General features: G+C 34.2%; 1 protein-coding gene across 1 annotated transcript in view; it reads right to left on the minus strand.

The window, feature by feature from the left end:
- Window positions 1-14370: 14370 nt before the first annotated feature.
- Window positions 14371-19624, minus strand: part of LOC150107689 (lachesin-like) — a 195810-nt gene continuing 190556 nt past the window's right edge. Inside the window, exons 8-9 of the mRNA XM_090392169.1 lie at window positions 16481-16579; window positions 14371-15130 (exon numbers count right to left, since the gene is read on the minus strand). Coding sequence (XP_090248295.1) covers window positions 15027-15130; window positions 16481-16579 — 203 coding nt within the window. The 3' untranslated portion in view covers window positions 14371-15026. The remainder of the gene's footprint in view (window positions 15131-16480; window positions 16580-19624) is intronic.

A 19624-nucleotide genomic window follows, 5' to 3' on the forward strand; every position in this document is an offset into this window, starting at 1 on the left:
CTCTGTGCCCGTGAAGATGCTTTGGTTATTAAGCCGATATATTGGCCTAATAGTTTAATTAGCTAAATAAATTAAGTTAATTATTAGATTTAAAAGTCTGTTGTATTCCACTAAACATCAACACGAGGTAGGATTTTAATTAGCACCATAATAATTATAATTATTGAATTAAATCTTAAAAGCTTTGGAACTTCGTTTGCAACGATAACTTTTCATTCTCAATCAGTGATCTTAGTTTCATGACCTCATTGTAATCATCATTGTAATCTTGTGTAGGAAGTTTTTTGAAAAATATCATACGCTAAGGATTCAGATAATGCGAAATTTCTACTATGAAAACTAGAGCATTTACTTCTCTCTCTCTCTCTCTCTCTCTCTCTCTCTCTCTCTATGTATATATAAATATATATATATATATATATATATAACACCGTGTGGATGCAATTCATAGTGAGATACGCTGCTGTAGAAATCCTTAGTCTGTTGAGATCCTTAACTGTTGTAGAGATGCGGAGAATTTAATATGTGCAAATGACCGTATGGCCTAAGTAATGGATAAATGCTATTTAATTGGGGGAGCCTCACACGAATTAGCTATTAAACTGTCCAGCACATCAAACTAAAACTTAATAACACCAGCCACTGTAATTTGCATCGCACTTCTCCGACTCTTCGGGTCCTTTGGCGAGAAACCCCTCCTCTTCCCCTCTACGTTCCCTGCAGGTCACAGAAACATCACTCAACTCTCACCACCTTTCAATACATTCTCCAATCTATAAGGGGGGGGGGGGTTACCAAACAGCTCGTGCGATTCGTTAACAAGCATTTAAGTGTGGAAAACACATCTACTGATGTTGTTGTAATTTGGTTTTCTTTACAAATAGGATTAATATTCTTAATGCAATCGGGGATGTAATTAAATCCTCGTAATGGTAATACAAAAGTTGACTTATTGCCAGTGACACCTAGTGAGCTAATTACGAATTACAAACGCAGGAAATATGCCGTTTCTCATTCTTTATAAATATTATGTAATTTGCCCTAATCAAAGGAAAATAAATATGATTTAGAAACTAAATTGATTTTATTTAACAGTTTCATTATCTACTTATGATATAGTCGAGAGCTTGATATCAGAATGTGAATTTTCTATATATGAATATTTAAGATATATTTCATTACAATACATATATATATATAAATATATATATGAAAAAGCTTTAATAACTGATACCGAAAGATAAAAAGATGACATGATATATTTGAAAAGATACTACTCGTACACTAGTTTCGTTGAATTGATAACATCTTCAGGTATCACAATCAAAGAAGTATATAAAGAATTACAGAGACTTAAAATTGTAATAACAGAACAAGTACAAAAAGACAGTAGCGTGTTTGAAAACAAAATACGAGCTTGAGTTCCAAACAAACGTATACTACGCGCTGTCGCTAGTGCGCCAGTATTGAACAGAGGCAACGTGTGCGTCAGAGAGATTGAAACTCAGTCTGTTGTTGATATGAGAGGAATCTAGAGAAATTTCCCTAAATTTGACAATCTTTCTTTCGAGTTCATCATAGCACACATGGATGTTAGAAGTTTAAGTCCAGTTCACAATGTGTTGGTGGCCTTCGTCTGAGTTAGCTGAAAAGAGAACGTGGCTAGAGAGAGCGCTAGCTCTAGTCCTGTTATAGGAGATATCTCTACGGTGTTCTTCAAAACTTAGAAGGATGGATTTACAGTCTGGCCATAGTATGGCTTTCCACAATCACATAAAATCTTCTACACTCCTGGAAACTGAGTTGAGAGATGAACGAAGTTTTGGAAGGCCGCCAACACATTGTGAACTGGACTCAAACTTCTAACATCCATGTGTGCTATGATGAACTCGAGAGAAAGATTGTCGAATCCAGGGAAATTTCTCTAGATTCCTCTCATATCAACAACAGCCTGAGTTTTAATCTCTCTGACGCACACGTTGCCTCTGTTCAGTACTGGCGCACTCGCGACAGCGCGTAGTGTACGTTTGTTTGGAACTCAAGCTCGCAAGTAGTAGGGGTGGCACTTCTGACCAAATGCTTTCGGTGGGCGTGGCTTTCCCTGAGGGTATATGTGTCAATGGCTTCAGCTTGGAGGTTCTGACCGAATGCTTCTGGTGGGTGTGGCTTCCTGACGTCATTGTGAGTGACGTCATGAGTTTGGAATGTTTGGAATTTCCATGTGGGCAAGTGTGTGAATGGCTTCAGTTCTTGTGTTTTGGTTCGCGTATGGGATTATGGGTGATTTTTTTGGTTCGCCTATGGAATTATGGGTGATGATAGAGATAAGGATTCGTGTTGTGATTGGTGGGACAGTTTAAACCAAATGCTTCCGGTGTGCATGGCTTCCTGAGTCAGAAATTTCCCTGGGAGCATATGTGGTCACTGGCTTCAGTTCTTGTGTTTTGGTTCGCGTATGGAATTATGGGTGATGGTAGAGATAAGGATTCGTGTTGTGGGTGTGTGTTGTTTTCAGATGTAGATAAGTGACGTCATTTGTTATTTGTAAATAAATGTCGTCATTTGTTATTTGTAAATAAGTGACGTTGTTGTTTTGAATGGAAAGGATGATATTAGTGGATAAGAAATCGTGTCGTGATTGGTGGACATTTTAAACCAGATCAAGATCAAGATAAGATAAGGAATCGTGACGCGAATGTTTGTTGTTATTGAGTTTGGAATGATAATTTAATTTAACTATATTCTATGTCACACAAACATACAGTTTTTTTTTTTCTTCTCTAGATGGTTGTACTAATTTTCCAATACATTTTGGGTATTTCTTTCCTGTTAAAGTGTGGGAATTCTTAGAGAAAGTCGTGATGGCTCTCGTGTTTCGATCTTTTCTGAATAATTCGTTTTTTTATTTTTTTTCCAAAAAAGTTTTCATAAAAAACGCGTTTTTTCCTAAAAAGTTATCATAAAAAACCAGTTTTTTAAATTTTTTTTTCCCAAAAAAGTTATCAGTATCAATTGGAGGTGACATCACTAAAAGATATCCGCAAATGATGAGCTCGCTCATCTCCACGAGGCTGAGCAGACATTTTCTGGAGGAGAGGGGTTAGGGGAGTATTGCAGTGAAGACCTCAGTCACCCTCTTGACTATCTTTTCACTTCCACAACCTGATGCTATTTTTTTTCCTCCAAAGTTATCAGTATCAGTTGGAGGTAACATCACTAAAAGATATCCGCGAATAATAATCTCGCTAATCTCCGCTAGCCTGAGCAGACATCTGCTGGAGGAGAGAGGGATGATGGGTTAGAGTATGGGATGGGGGAGCATTTAGCATCAGTTGGAAGTGACATGACTAAAAGAAATCCGACAACGGCAAACTAGCTCATCTCCCTTAGATGAGCAGACATCTTCTGGAGGATAGGGAGGGTGGGGGAGCCTTGCAGGGAAGACCACTGTCAACCTCTTGACTACCCTTTCACACCCAACACATAATGCTATTTTTTTTTTTCCATCCAAACAATTTCGGACATCCGCAATGGCGAGATCGTTCATCTCATTGGTTATCAGTTTGAGGTGACATCACTAAAAGATATCTACAAATGGGTAGCTCGCTCATCTTCCTTTGGATGAATTCGAGCCACAGAGATAAAGTTTGTACCATAATGTCACAAAGTAAGATAAACGCACATCAACATCAATCCGCCAGCATGCGAAAACATGTCTGTGAGTCACCTGCGGAAAGTTTCATTTGGAAGGAACGGTCAGGGTAAAGGGTCAGGTAAACAGTACTATAAAGAAAAACAATCGAGTCGAGTGTCTTTTCAGTTACTGCAATTCGTTCATCCAGTGCAGCTATCGTATTGTGTTGTGTTGTGGTGTTTAGGTCCAGTAAAGTAAAATAATGAGTGAACCACAAAAGTCTTTGAAATTTTCTTTCTTCAGGAAAATAGTGTAAACTAAATATTGTGAAATATTTGTAGGTAATTACAAGTTTCGATTTTTTTTTCGTTGTAAGTAATATTTCAGCAAAATAAAATAAGCATTTGTAAAACTTAAATGAACAAAAGATGTGTGTTGCTGTTGTGTTTTCCACAGTGAAATTTTTACTCAGTTATTCAGTTTAGAATTTGATAATAAAATCCATAACTTTATACCTTAATGCAATTCTGTTTAATTATTGTAAAAAAATCGCTAATGTGAAATTAATGCAAGGACCATGGGAAACCTGATATCCTGTAATTAAGTATTTAGAAATTTGTCTAATGCTACCTATTGACATTTTTTTTTTTTTGAGTTATCTGTAAACATTTCGTTCGCATACTCGAAAATCCTACCTGTTAGAATTTGGTGATTTTACAGAGAGAAAGCAGATAATTTTACCCAAAACATAACTTAAACTCTTAAAGTTTAGTATAGAAAAAAGGTTTATACTCTCCAGATAACACAAATACAAATTTTACCTTTCCCAACACAAAGTAAGATAAAAATTTGGTTATTTTACAGAGTGCAGATATTTTAACTCATCACGTTACCAAACTCTTAAAAAAGCTTGATGTAAAAAAGAAAAGAAGGTACATTTTTCTTTTCTTTTAAGATATTTGTACATGATAAAAGTTTAAAAACATATCACTGCCAGTCGAAACTTTTTTTTTTTCTTTTTCGTTTTTTTTTTTCAAAACTTGACAACACATATTTGTAGTTTGGTGAATAAAGTACAAATGAACTGAAAAGTGACAATTTTGTTACTACATCTGTAGATACCTTCACCAGACTAGAAAAACAATCGTACCAAATTCAAACAATACGTCTGTTAGAATTTGGTTATTTACAGAGAGACAACTGATATTTTAGTCTATCACGTTACTTAAACTCTAAAAAAGTTTATTGTAGAAAATAAAAATGATATTGTAGCATGCAGATAACAAATGAATCAACATGTATATATCAAATAATAATCGCCTTTGGAAGAGAAAAATCAAAATCATTAACAAACTTAATACCCATACCCGTTCTTCATTTAAATGATACCAAATGATGAAAACAATGTGGGTATGAATTTCCAAACTTTGAAAAGCTGATGAATTTCTTGCTTGCTGTGATCATAGTTATTTGAATGTAAACATTTTATTTTTCTTGCGAGTCGAAACTTATTTCAAAACTTTACCACCCGTACATTCTAGTAATGGGGTAATTCCCCCATTACTAGAGACCATACCAAATAACGGATTTGTAGTTTTGTGAATAAAGTAAAAATGAAGTGATAAGTGACAATTTGTTACCACATCTGAAGTAGATACCTTCACCAGACTAGAAAAAACAGTCGTACCAAATTCTAACAATACGACTGTTAGAATTTGCTTATTTTACAGAGACAAACAGCTGATATTTTAGCCAATCACGTTACTTAAAATCAAAAAACGTTTGTTGTAGAAAATAAAAAGGTATCGTAGTGTGCAGATAATAAGGAATCAGCATGAATGTATCAAAAAAAAAAAAAATTACAGCCAATGGAAGAGAAAAATCAATAACATTAACAAACCTTATAGCCAGAACCGTTCTTCATTTAAATGATACCAAATGATGAAAACAATATGGGTAGGAATTTAAAACTTTGAAAAGGTGATGAATTTCTTGTTTGCTGTGATTCCAAAATAGTTATTTGAAGGTAAACGTTTTTTTTTTTTTCTTTACAATTTTCTTTCTTTCTTTCTGAGCTAATATTTATTTGAAATAAGAATACATAATTATTTATTTGTGTTGGAAAGAATATCTAATATAATAATTGTGTTAAAATATATAAATATCCCTACTGTGAAAAAAAAAAAAAAGAGTCGGACTGAGAGGACAACAGTCAAAATACAAATTTAAGTAAGACCACAACATTTTTTTTTTTTTCTCCTTGTAAAATTTAATGCCACAAACTAACTAGATTTTTGTTATTTTATTTTATTTATTTATTTTTTTCACTCAGTGAGTTAAAAGTCTTATTTGTTCATGCAAGCTCTCAAATATATCAAGAATCTGTCAACTCTTGGAAGCAAAAAAAAAAAAAAAATCGAGTATTATTTTAATAACCAGAATTTTAGTGCAGAAGATTTCACCTGAAATTACAATACTGCTAGAATTTGGTTATTTTACAGAGCCATTAGATATTTTAAACCAACACGTTACTACACACACACGCACACTATTTTTCACCTAGGTACAACAAGTTGGCGACCGGATAAGAGAGAGATATCTTTAAGATACGACTTCTGAAATCTACGTCTACTTCTACTAAATCTACTAAATTTACTTCTGAAATCTGAAATTCGTGAGAAATCTACAGTGTTGGAAAATAAATTCACATTTTATTTATTCGTTAATTTTGCTCAGTTATTCTGTTAGAATATGTAATTAAACTGATTTTTAAAAGTAAAATACAGAAAATAGCCATTCAATTTGAAAAAAAAAAAAAATAATAATTTCACTTGTCAGAATTCCATACCTTAACAGCACTCGGAATTCGAAACAGGAAATTACACTTACCCTAAACAAAAAGGCGCATAGACTTTCCTACCAAGCTTAGGAAACATAGCATGAGCAAGTGTGGGAAGGAATTAAACAGAGAACGAACCAATCGGATAGTAATCTAAATTAAATATTCAACTAAGTCTCATATACTTTATATATTTATTAATTCTGCTCAGTTATTCTGTTAGAATATGACCTGTAAAAGTAAAATACAGAAAATAACCAATCAATTTGAAAAAAAAAATAATAATTTCACTTGTCTGAATTCCATACTCTAACAGCAATCGGAATTCGAAACCGGAAATAACACTTACCCTAAGCAAAACAGCGCATAGAGCTTCCTACCGAGGATGGACACCCGTGGGAAAGATTAATACAGAGAACCAAACGCATACTAAAGTAAATTAAGTAGTCCACTAGCTTTTCTGGTTATTTACAGAAATATCTATCAACTCCTATGTTTTGTGTGTTTTGTGGTGTGAATATATGTTAGCCACAGTAAGCTATAATGAAAAAGTGAAATGTTCTTTTCAGATTTGTGTTTGTGTTCTGTGAATACATGTTAATCAACAATTGGAATATTCAGAAAACCTACTGTAAAAGACTTAATGAGAAATATTCAGTGTTAGAAAATAAATTCCCAATTTACGGATGTGACTCATGTCATCCCCCTTTGAAGAAAAGCGCTCGCTGGGGGATATTGCAATGACGAAACCTCACCATCTACGCTCCATAATCTAAAGGACGAAGTAACTAGTTCAGGTTACAGTATTTACAGAAATTTCATTCTTTGTGGTTTTTGTGTTTGTGTTGTGTTGTGGATATAAAATTGAACTATTTTGGAATAATCGAATTTCGAAGAGTCATCTGGAAAGCTGTAAGTACTTTTTTAACTTAAACATAACTGATCGCATGTTGTTTGGTAAGCGTAATTCTAATACTGAATAGTTTTTTTTTTTCCATAAGAATAATCATAGGTTATACAGTATATTAGAGTATCAACATGGACACATTAGCGATTTTTTATGGCTAATGTGTGTGTGTGTGTTTAAGGACAGGTACTTTAAGTATATAATTAATTATTCAGAAAAGATCGAAACACGAGAGCCATCACGACTTTCTCTAAGAATTCCCACACTTTAACAGGAAAGAAATACCCAAAATGTATTGGAAAATTAGTACAACCATCTAGAGAAGAAAAAAAAACTGTATGTTTGTGTGACATAGAATATAGTTAAATTAAATTATCATTCCAAACTCAATAACAACAAACATTCGCGTCATGATTCCTTATCTTATCTTGATCTTGATCTGGTTTAAAATGTCCACCAATCACGACACGATTTCTTATCCACTAATATCATCCTTTCCATTCAAAACAACAACGTCACTTATTTACAAATAACAAATGACGACATTTATTTACAAATAACAAATGACGTCACTTATCTACATCTGAAAACAACACACACCCACAACACGAATCCTTATCTCTACCATCACCCATAATTCCATACGCGAACCAAAACACAAGAACTGAAGCCAGTGACCACATATGCTCCCATGGAAATTTCTGACTCAGGAAGCCACGCACACCGGAAGCATTTGGTTTAAACTGTCCCACCAATCACAACACGAATCCTTATCTCTATCATCACCCATAATTCCATAGGCGAACCAAAAAAATCACCCATAATCCCATACGCGAACCAAAACACAAGAACTGAAGCCATTCACACACTTGCCCACATGGAAATTCCAAACATTTCAAACTCATGACGTCACTCACAATGACGTAGCTGAAGCCATTGACACATATACCCTCAGGGAAAAGCCACGCCCAACGGAAGTATTTTGTTCAATGGGAGCCACTAGTGACCAGATCAAGATAAGATAAGGAATCGCGACGTGATTGGTTGATGACGTCATTGTGTGCATGGCTTCATGGGTGTGGAATATTTGGAATTTCCGTGTGGGCAACTGTGTCACTGGCTTCTGTTGTTGTGTTTTGGTTCGCGTATGGGATTATGGGTGATGGTAGAGATAAGGATTCGTGTTGTGATTGGTGGTGCAGTTCTGACAAGATGAAGATCAAGATAAGATAAGGAATGGTGAGGTGGGTGGGTGTTGTTTTCAGATGTAGATAAGTGACGTCATTTGTTATTTGTAAATAAATGTCAAGTGACGTCATTTGTTATTTGTAAATAAATGTCGTCACTTATCTACATCTGAAAACAACACACACCCACCTCACCATTCCTTATCTTATCTTGATCTTCATCTTGTCAGAACTGCACCACCAATCACAACACGAATCCTTATCTCTACCATCACCCATAATCCCATACGCGAACCAAAACACAACAACAGAAGCCAGTGACACAGTTGCCCACACGGAAATTCCAAACATTCCACACCCATGAAGCCATGCACACAATGACGTCATCGACCAATCACGTCACGATTCCTTATCTTATCTTGATCTTGATCTGGTCACTAGTGGCTCCAATACTACTCTCGCATTTTGTTTTCAAACACGCTACTGTCTTTTTGTACTTGTTCTGTTATTACAATTTTAAGTCTCTGTAATTCTTTATATACCTCTTTGATTGTGATACCTGATGATGTTGATCAATTCAACGAAACTAGTGTACGAGTAGTATCTTTTCAAATATAAAGATATTTTATCTTATATATATATATATATATATATATATATATATATATATATATATGGAAAGTGTTTTTATCTTGGTGCATTATACATTAAAGACACTAAGAAATTTTATACTTGGTTTTTAATCCTTATCCGAAGTAAGCAAAACAATGTTTTGCGCGTGAAATACATTCACGTCTAAGCTACTTGTATATATATACACACAAGTAATATATATATATATATATATATATTAACGCATTCAATTCTCTTAAACGTATCGAAAAAAGATGGTTGGCATAGTACACACTATGAGCACCAGATGGAACTACTGGAATGACGTTACGATGTAAGCACTAAAATCAACAACGTTTCCAATAGAAAATGAGTAAATTATATTTGAAGTTATGCACATTTCTGCCGGTAGTGGGATAATTATCATTTCTCAGTTTTTCCGCTAACAATTGGCAATACATTAATACGGTATTTTTGAACATGTTTGTGATGTAATGAATGTGCGTCAGAAGTTCACTAATATAAGTATGAGATATATTTGTATCATATTTTCAACTATAAATTTCTCTCTCTCTGTCTCTCTCTCTCTCTCTCTCTCTCTCTCTCTCTCTCTCTCTCTCTCTCTCACACACAACTAGAGGATAATATAGGAAGTCTGAAAGAGTTAGAGGAAGTTCCATTTGGTGTATGAGATAACAAGAATTTGTTGACTGAGTAACTGTAATAAATAGACTTTTTTTCATATACGAAAATGTTTCCGAAAGTTTGCTTGCCCAATTATTTTTTCACGAAATTCAGCAAGAGAGAGAGAGAGAGAGAGAGAGAGAGAGAGAGAGAGAGAGAGAGAGACTTGGACACTGGAAGAGTACTTTGTTCTGTTGTGGAGCTTGTTTCTAGCGGAAAGAGAAGGCTTTCAGGTAAAAGAGGAAATAGCTCTTAGTACTTCAAACCTGCATTATGCAACGTCCCTCCTTCAAAGAATGACGTTAAAAGCAAAAGAAAGCTGCGTCACGTCTACCACACTTACATAAAGCTATAGAAGGGGGGACATCTTATCCTTTGCTGAAATCCCCAATGGTTCTTATGTCAGAGGTGCTATATTTCAGAGGTTGCAATATGGAAGAAAGTCGCATATCTATTCCATGTCTTTCAGAAACAAATATTCTCCCCCCCCCCTCTGTCTCTCCCTCAGAATATAGCTTTCAGAAATGCATTCATAGATCAGCCATTTGGAATACAAGCATTTTTTTTTTAACCCCGAAGCTTTGGTTTTGACATATTGCAAAGTACAAAGATGTGTATGTTCATAAGATTTATAGCGTGTATATTAACGTATAATAAAAATTTACCTGCATTTATATTTTATTTTTCCAAGTTCTAGCTGTATGTGGTGTTGACTCTCCCTGGCTGTGGGAGAAGAAAAGTCAAAATATTCTAAGTATAGATTTAAACGCACTACAAGAAATAACGAACTTACTCATATATATATCACTTTCTGAACAAATGTTTTTTCCTTTTTTGGGGGGGGTATGCTTTTTTTATCTTGATTTTATCGGGGATTGAAAACAACTAGTCTTATTTCAACCCAATGGATTACGCGACGTCTACAAATCAGAGGGAATTGTCACAGATAAACAAGCATGCAGGATTTGGCATGCGTTTTCTTGAATTAAATGGACGAATAATCCTCTAAATGGTTCAAGCCCTGTTTCAGAAAAGTCATGCCAATGACCAATCACAGTGTGGGATCTTTTTTTTAGGCAATCCCACCTTTTGTTTACGTTAAAGATAGTTTGTATGTCACTTCGGGCTGTCAATAAGCAAACAGGTTGTGTCACACCTTCATAAACAACCAGTGGTTGTTTATGGAGGTGTGACTAAAGCTCGCCAACAGTTGGACAAGTATAATTTGCAGAGAAATTGCAAATGACTTATCATAACTAAAATAGCATCGATACAACTGTTAAGTGAATATCTGATAATTGAGAGTTCAATCTTCTGCATTCTGACTTCATTTCTAAGAATACCCTTGTATATTCAGCTGAACTTGTGTTGCATTTTTGTATATCTAACTGTTGTATCCTCTGTTGCTATGGTTCGGTACGACTTTTCTTTTTCTCGAACTTGAAAAAAACCTTCAATTGTTAAATAATTTGAGATTGAAATTAAAAAAAACGAGATAAGCGCAGTTTTAGCAATGCCATAAAGTGCTTTTAAAATGTGCTCATAGCACCGAAGGTTGTAATTGTGGTTTAATGATTACCAAAACAATAAATCTGATGAGAACGGGGACTGCAGACATTGGCATTTATGGAGAGTGAAGGATAAGAAGGCATCCATAGAAATTGAGAAGGAATGCAGATGGCTTGAGTGATATGTTGTCTCCATAGATGAGTTTCTGATTCCCTGGAAGTCGCCGAAAAAATATTAAAACTGTGACGCGAATACGTAAGGTCTATTGGTCGCTTTTGTTTTCAGAATGACTGTCTGTTTTAAGGAGGAAGGACTCTATCACGTGCGATGAGCATGGGCAGTAGTAGAAATAGTATATAACTGCAGAAGGAACCACATCGAAGATGATTAACCAAGCGATTCTGTATATACAACATTTTAATCTCACACCTTCACTGTTGATACATTCGAAGGACTTCCATAATTACAAAGAAATTATGTTGAATAATCCATGATGATCCTAGGAAAAATAACACATTGTTATTTTTTTAGGATCATCAGTTGAAATGTCATTTCCCCCCCCCTTTTTTTTTTCCTTGACTACTTCGATTTCTATTCGTGCTTTGAAAGCAACCAATATAGAGAGTTAGTGAGAATTGCATCTTAGCAGCCATTATTTCACCAAGTTTCTTGAAAATGCATTTTTGTTATTCGGTAGCAAACACGGAAAGATAATACCAGTAAATTCAGCCATTTGGATTGCCATCAAGGTCATTTCAGATGCTTGCTACTTGCTAAGAACTTTATATCATCGATTCCATTCACATTTCGTACTTCGCACACACACTCGATAAATGTTGATATTCCAATTTCGTACATCAACTTAATGGGAATGAGACGGAGAAAATTCATTTCGACACTCATTCTCCCTCAATGCAATGTCATCAGTTTGAAAACAGTCGTTCATTAAAACTGAAAAATACTTAGAAGACGTCCAAGAAGTTGTTTTGTATAAAAACTATTTTTCTTCCAAAAGAATAAAATAAAATAAAATAAAATAAAGATCCATGATTACGTGCAAGGCAAGTACGGTACTATAGAGTGACATATATGAAAAAAAAAAAAAGAAAAAGATTCATTTATAAGATCCTTCGAATTGTGATGGTATTGGAAGCGTAACACTAACTTCAAGTACCCGTATGTTACTAGTGACAAGCAAAGCGTGAATCTAGTGAAGATGAGGCTCTTCACAAGCAAATTTAAAATGTTAAATGTTCTTTTTGGATTCGGTGTTATTCAATGTAGCATCCCACATTGATCGAATGTCCTTTTACAAACACAATAAAAATATCTACGAATGTCGTTTGAAGTATTTGTTTTTAAAACATAGTCTGACTCGGTTTTATGTGCGTTCTTGTGCTGTAAAGACAGACGACACACCAAGAGAGAGAGAGAGAGAGAGAGAGCTGCAGGCTGCCAACTTCCAATAAAAATTCTATTTCAAAAGGAAGTTCTTGTGAAGTATTTTCCAAACGATAAGTTCGCATAAAATCGACTTGACAGTGTTCTTTTAAAGTTACACCAGGGAAAACTATTTGAATAAACATCGAATCTTACAGCTTTTAAAAATTGAACTGACGTTTGAAAGTGTCCCCTATGCATGGCTCTGGATTTCTACTTTGCTTTCTGTTTTGCAAAAAGAGACCGAAAAATAAAATCTCAGATACCAGTTTGTAGTGGAATTGGAAATCATCCCATACAGTTGCTTGTGCTTGAGACCGAACAGAAACCATTTGTTGAATCAATATAGTCTCGAGAATACTTTCTCCGGATAAATTTCTTCCTTCGTCTTACTGTTTAACTCAATCAAAACAGCAAAGTAGATTGAAGTAAAGAAAGAAGTAATATATATCCAATATATATTACTATATAAATCCAATAGAAAAAGAAAAACAAACTGGCTCCGTGAGTCACACTAACTCGGTCAGTTACAATCACGTGGGTGGCACATGTTTTGATGATTCATGGTGTAGTTTTCATTTCCATGTTCTTTTTTTTTTGTTGTTGTTTATTATGTTTTAATGTCTAAACCAATGAGCGTTTTTTGAATAATGCGTATTTTATTTTTTCATAAATACCTGATGGTTGCGCCCCCTACTCAAACCAGTGTATTTGCAACTTTAAAAATCATTAAATTGAATTTGAGAACATCAGTGAAAAAGAATTTGCTCAACACAATAATATTCTTAATAAAAAATTGCTACATATAATTAAAAATTTGAAAATCCAGTTTTTCAAGGGAATTAAGAAAATTTGAATGATTATTTTAATATGGCAAATAGAAGTCAATATTTTTTTTCTATAATGCAATTAGTTGTTTTCAATTCTTTCCTTTGATTTTACAGTTCTAGTTATGGCTATACAAATACGTAGTTAGTTCATTTTTCTATTTTACGAAGAAAATGATAACTGCTGCAACTAACACTGATTAACTTAGACAAAGGCATAAAAATCCTCTTATCTCTGATTTCTTTTTCATAGTCAACAAACCGCTTAATATCGTATTACTGAAGGTACAATCCTCCCACAAAATAAGTGCATTTGGAAAGACTCAATCATCTTGAGTTCAAAGAGCATTTGGGATTTGTTAAAAATCAATGCAACCAAAACTCAATTTTTTAGATAATTAACAGGCATTGTTTTATTGATTGGTACATATTTTATACTTTGAAGCTAGCAGGCTTGAATAGTTAAACAATAAACTGATTTAACAAGGCAGTCTACACAAGTTACACACATTTGATCTCGTTATATCCTCGACTTCGTTCGCTCCCACTCACTCATTGAAAACATTAAGGCGTCCAAGATTATATAAAGATCAAACTCGTATTAGTATTGAAAAAATAAGTGGGAATTTTTAAAGAGATCAAATACTAGATATATTCACAACTGGGATAATGTACTTCGGATTCTAATTGATTAAGAAAATTATATCATCTTTAATCATACAAACAACAGAGAATAACACAACAGAAAGACAAGGTAACAAAATTTTTCATTGAAGTTTTCTGAATTATTAATATGTACACCTAATACGCCTTAAAACACTCAGTATGATTTTTTCTCGTTGCAATTTCTCCATAAATCGCATGTTAATTATTGCATGAGCACTTTGAATACAACTAGCTAAAATCTGAAACGTTCATATTGAGTGTTTTAGGCTAATCGAAAGAAAACATCTTGTTTAAAAACCAAATATAACAATAATAGGTTGGGAAACAAATGAATAGATCATTAAATCTATACAAAACATCAAAGAATGTAATTATTAACAATTCATATAACAATTAAACCACAGACAGAAAAAGGTAAAACTTGAACAGACTTTTTTTTTACATAAACACGAGGTCCATGAAATCAACAGCATGAACAGGCGTTGATGCAAACAAATAAGGCATTGACTGGAGGAAGATGGTCAACAGTTTTGAGCTTCTTCAAGGAATGAGTAACTGACAACAAATCCTCATAGTCTTGTCGTTTTGGTTACTTCCAACACTTGCAAGTCGTTTGGTGATTCGGTTTGCTTGGAAACAATATATCAGTCCATCTCTTCGCATTAAGCTCCCGCGAGCTGTTACTTGGATTTTTTTTCCACTCGTGTATTGGCTGACTGGGTTACCGCAACCTCAATGCAGAGTTCAGGAAGATGAGGAACAACAGAAGTATGGTTAGGAAGGTTACTGGCTGACCTGCACGATTGCTGGAAATGTTGGAGTCGTCTGCAATGAATATAAAAAGCAATGATTAGCATAAAGTCCTTTATTTGATCATTCTGAATTTAAGGGAACTGCTAATTAACTTTAAAAATAGATAAAACAAATCTTCTCACGCCTTTTTATTCTCGAAAGAGAAGAGACAAAGCGTTTTAGCCCACAACAACCTTTGGAAAACAGGGATAGAAGATCTCCATCCTTAGCTATCACTGAAAACTGAGCCAGAAAAAATGCTTTTTTCGGGGAAGAGAACCCAGACGTTACTGTAAACAAACAACACAATCACCTTTGGCTTTGATCAACGTTAATGTTAAACAATCCAATTCAGTTGTCTCCCTAATGATGCCCTTATGTACATTTTTATAGTGTATCTTCAGTATTATTTTACGATCGCTAATATTTATACCGATTTTAGGCAAGAATTTTCTATCCCACTTTTAATGTTTGTTTGCTATACCAGAAGGTCATGGAAAACTTCTAGTCTGGTTGGTATATGCCTGGGGAAGGAGTGTCCTAGGTTCGATTCCCGTCGACGACGTGAGGAGCTTAAGGATCTTCCTCAACCATAGTCAAGTTAGCCGGTCTTGGGCGTGGACAGCAGGGAATTTCATCCCACAAGCAGGCAAACCGGCCCCGTGAACACACTCTGATACAGTCAGGAATACTTAAGACAATCCCTCCAACCATAGGTCTGAATTGTCAGCTATGCCGGTCCTCCCGAACCCGGATAAAAACAGGGGGGATTGAGGTGGTACCGTACTTCCCTATAAAAGGGGCTCACGATGGTTACAGAATGACCTTCTATTTATTGTGACAGCATTCAGCATAAAATCAGTTCTCTCTCTCTCTCTCTCTCTCTCTCTCTCTCTCTCTCTCTCTCTCTCTCTCACACACACACACACACACACACACACACACACAAGATTATTAGAATTGTTATTCTGCTGCACCATCCGTCAAGGCGACACAATGCAATATGGTTTGTTATTTTTTTTACCCTCCCAAATGAAAGAAAGAAGTTAGCCAAATACACTCTGCCTTCTATTTCGTTACCTTGAACAAGCCACTTATTTTCCTTCTCTATCTGAGTGCACATTAATTAAAAATACAAACTTTTAAGCAGCTACAATCCAGAATTACATCGTCAAAGCAAATGAAAAACTTTCCTCGTAAAAAGAACTAAAGAGGAAAAAAAATTAAAAAAAAAATACTACACGTAAAAATTAATCTTCGTCCAAAGGCTTTCTCGACAAGATTTTTTTTTTTTTTAAGTCTGAGTCTCGTTCGGTTAAGAAAGCATTAATCTTGTGTACTGCAATACATTTACGAAATGTGTGGCAGAACAAAATCTTTTACCTTTTCCGTTGCCTAGGTTTTGTTGTCTTCCAGGCTGGTAATATAGAATCTCCTCGTCGGCTACCTCTTGTTTAACTTCCGTATGTTCGTCGCTTGTTGCTAGGAAAAAAGAGAAAGAAAGAAAGATAAAAAAAAAAGTAACAAAAAATATATATCAGAAATGTGGACAGCATGCCATACTTTCAGTTACCATAGCAACGAGCTTTAAGTCTTCTCCATGGAGTTTTGTAAATTGCGACATATTGAAAATGGAGGGTGTAATTTGGTCTTCTGGAGTTCCTAAATAGCTACGGAAATCAATATCACAATACATACAGATTGAAAGCATTTTCATTATTTCATGCCGGACATAAATTACATCATAGAAGAGTTTCTCGCATATTCTAATAATGTTTTAGGAGTTTTCAAAATGTCTCGTTTTCAAGTTTTGATTTTTCTTCTTTTTTTCTTTTTCTTGCACTTGAGCAGCCCGACTTAAATGCTGTAATACAGCCAAGAGAAATGCGGCAAGAAAAGTGAAATAACAATGATAGCAAAATGTAAGACCAATAATAAAAGAAAAGTATTTGCAAAAAAGAGAAACTATATAAGTATTACCTAATTTAACACGAGTAGCCAACGATGCATCCTACGCTAAACAATATGCCTTAAATGAAGAATGTAACTACTAAATAACATTATCAGAATGGGAGTAGTTCAGTTATTAATACCCTTTTTGGTATTAATTATTATTATTTTTTTAATTTTTTTATTTTGTAAGCTTCATATTCTAGTACAAAATTTGGACAATCATATGTGTAACCTAAGAGCAACAGCTCGTCCAGGTTACGATATGCATAAAGTTACAAAAGTTATGTAATGCATTATCATTATAGACACGTCCATATAATATACATATTATATATTATTATTATAAAATCGCAGGAGACATGCTAATATGTCTCCTGCATTTAATTTTTTTTTACATTTTACACACGAAACTGGATCTTTGAATACAAATATGCTACAAACCACTACTTAAATCATTTATACAATTATTTTAAACAGAGCTTCCTCATTTCCGTGGGAAAATAAATATTCTATCGTTAGAGTTTTGTATTTGTTTGAGTTTGTTTCATTTCTTATTGTTAAAGGAAATGTGTTGAATATTTTTGGTGCTAAAAAGTATAATGTTTGTGTATTGTTTCTTTATTTGCTTTGGGAATATATTTTAAGCCCTTATGTCTACTAAGGAAATTATCTTGTTTGATATTTACATATTCGTTGTCGTTTTTTATGAATAATAGTACCCTATAGACGTATAAATATCTAAGGGGTAATATGTTTAGTATGGTGTATTTATTACACATTGCAGTATCCTTATATTTGTTTCTAGTTAAGATTTTAATTACTTTATTCTGAGTCGAGACTAAGGGTTTCAGCGTAGTGCGATAGATTCCTCCCCAACTTAAAATACCATATTGTAGTGTGCTTTGAATCCAAGCAGAATATAATATTCTTAGCATATTTAAATTTAAGAATATATTTAGGTAGTAAAGTCTGTTTAACTTACTTTATTTACGCCATCGGTAATAGGCGGTTTCCAGCTTAAATTACTATCAATTTTTAATCCGAATTCTATTCTATTCTAATGATTCCAATCTATTCTAATTGCCAAATTCATGCATAACCTACACAATCTACAGCTCAGGGCCTCACTTTATAATCTGGGAACCCAAGTAAAGCGCACGCACTTGACCGTACCTTGACAACATTTATACATATTCTGCAGTATGTACAGTAATTTTGCGCAAAACGCTTCGCAGGTTTACACTTAAATCTACGAATATCTTTCTCATGTGAGTGGAATAAAGGGAAATGTCCCCTCGAGGTTAGCATTATGAACACATCACTGACAGTTGCTATCACCAAGGTCGTAAAATGAGTTTCCGTCACTTCTAGTGTCGTGCTGTCTACCATCTGAGTTTGAGCTTATCGGTCGGAATGTTTGTTGCAGCACGAAGCAACCGCATTTTCCGTTAAAAATAAGCATACAAGAAAACATTTCAAACCCCCTACCACTTTCTACTACATAAGGAGCTACTTCGAGTACAGATTGTAAGGAACAGGTCAAAAAGACGGCTCCTGCTACGCTATTGAAAAAGATAACGTGTAACAGGTAACAATCGTTACCCGCTTGTCAGCTTTAATCACATGTCCCCTATTGTAAACACAGAAGCAATTTCCAATTCATAAATGGTAATTTATCCTGGTCAGTCAACAGTTTTAAACGAAGTCAATAACTTAGTTCCAATCAAGAATTACATATGCGGGTTATTGATTACTAAAAATGGAACAGAAAATAAAGGACACATATCACTCACTCTTCTATTACCTACGTCATTTAACACGCTAAATATTTTCGTGTGACGTCATATATTATCATGAAAGTTAATTTTCTAACGCACCAAACATGTAGACGTTTGGTGCAGTACAAAAGCATATCATTCCATCACTTTACATAATTGCCATTTTACAGAATTTATGTATTAGAAATTCTTTAATTTAAGCCAAAATTGATAAACAGATAATTATAAATGCGTTCACCTAGGTGGCGCTGGTGAATAAATCTGTTAATAATTCGTCTATATCTGAGTACAGACGAGTAGAGGGCAATTATATTTAAATAACACCACATTAATACAATTAATTTAAACTTATTGATTGATTGGTTTAAATTTATTAACTCCAAATACATGCTTCTTAATAAATGATTTGTTTTCAAGTTTAGAATCTTAAGTCAATCAATGTGTAAAATTTACAAATAGCTGAAATAAACACATGCCTACCAACACGTAAAAGTTTACATGGACGCATGCTCATATGACGTAATCGCTATCATATGACGTAAGCCATATTTATTTAGAAACTGATAATTACATTTTGAGTGTAGGATCTATGATATCACTCGCTTTAAACTACCAAATCTAAATTTCAAATAATAAAGAAAGAATTCAAACAGAAAGGTAAACAGAAAAACATTTAAAATATTCATAAAATTTTAAAATGTTATATATATATATAATTTTTTTTAATGTTGGTCCCATATACGAGAGGTTGGCTGGTCAACCTATAGTACTTTAGTACCGTATATGGGTGATGGGG

Source organism: Typopeltis vanoorti, chromosome 4 (genome assembly GCF_054136105.1).
Source record: "Typopeltis vanoorti isolate ZY-2024b chromosome 4, IOZ_Tvanoo_1.0, whole genome shotgun sequence".
NCBI classification, from domain to species: domain Eukaryota; kingdom Metazoa; phylum Arthropoda; class Arachnida; order Uropygi; family Thelyphonidae; genus Typopeltis; species Typopeltis vanoorti.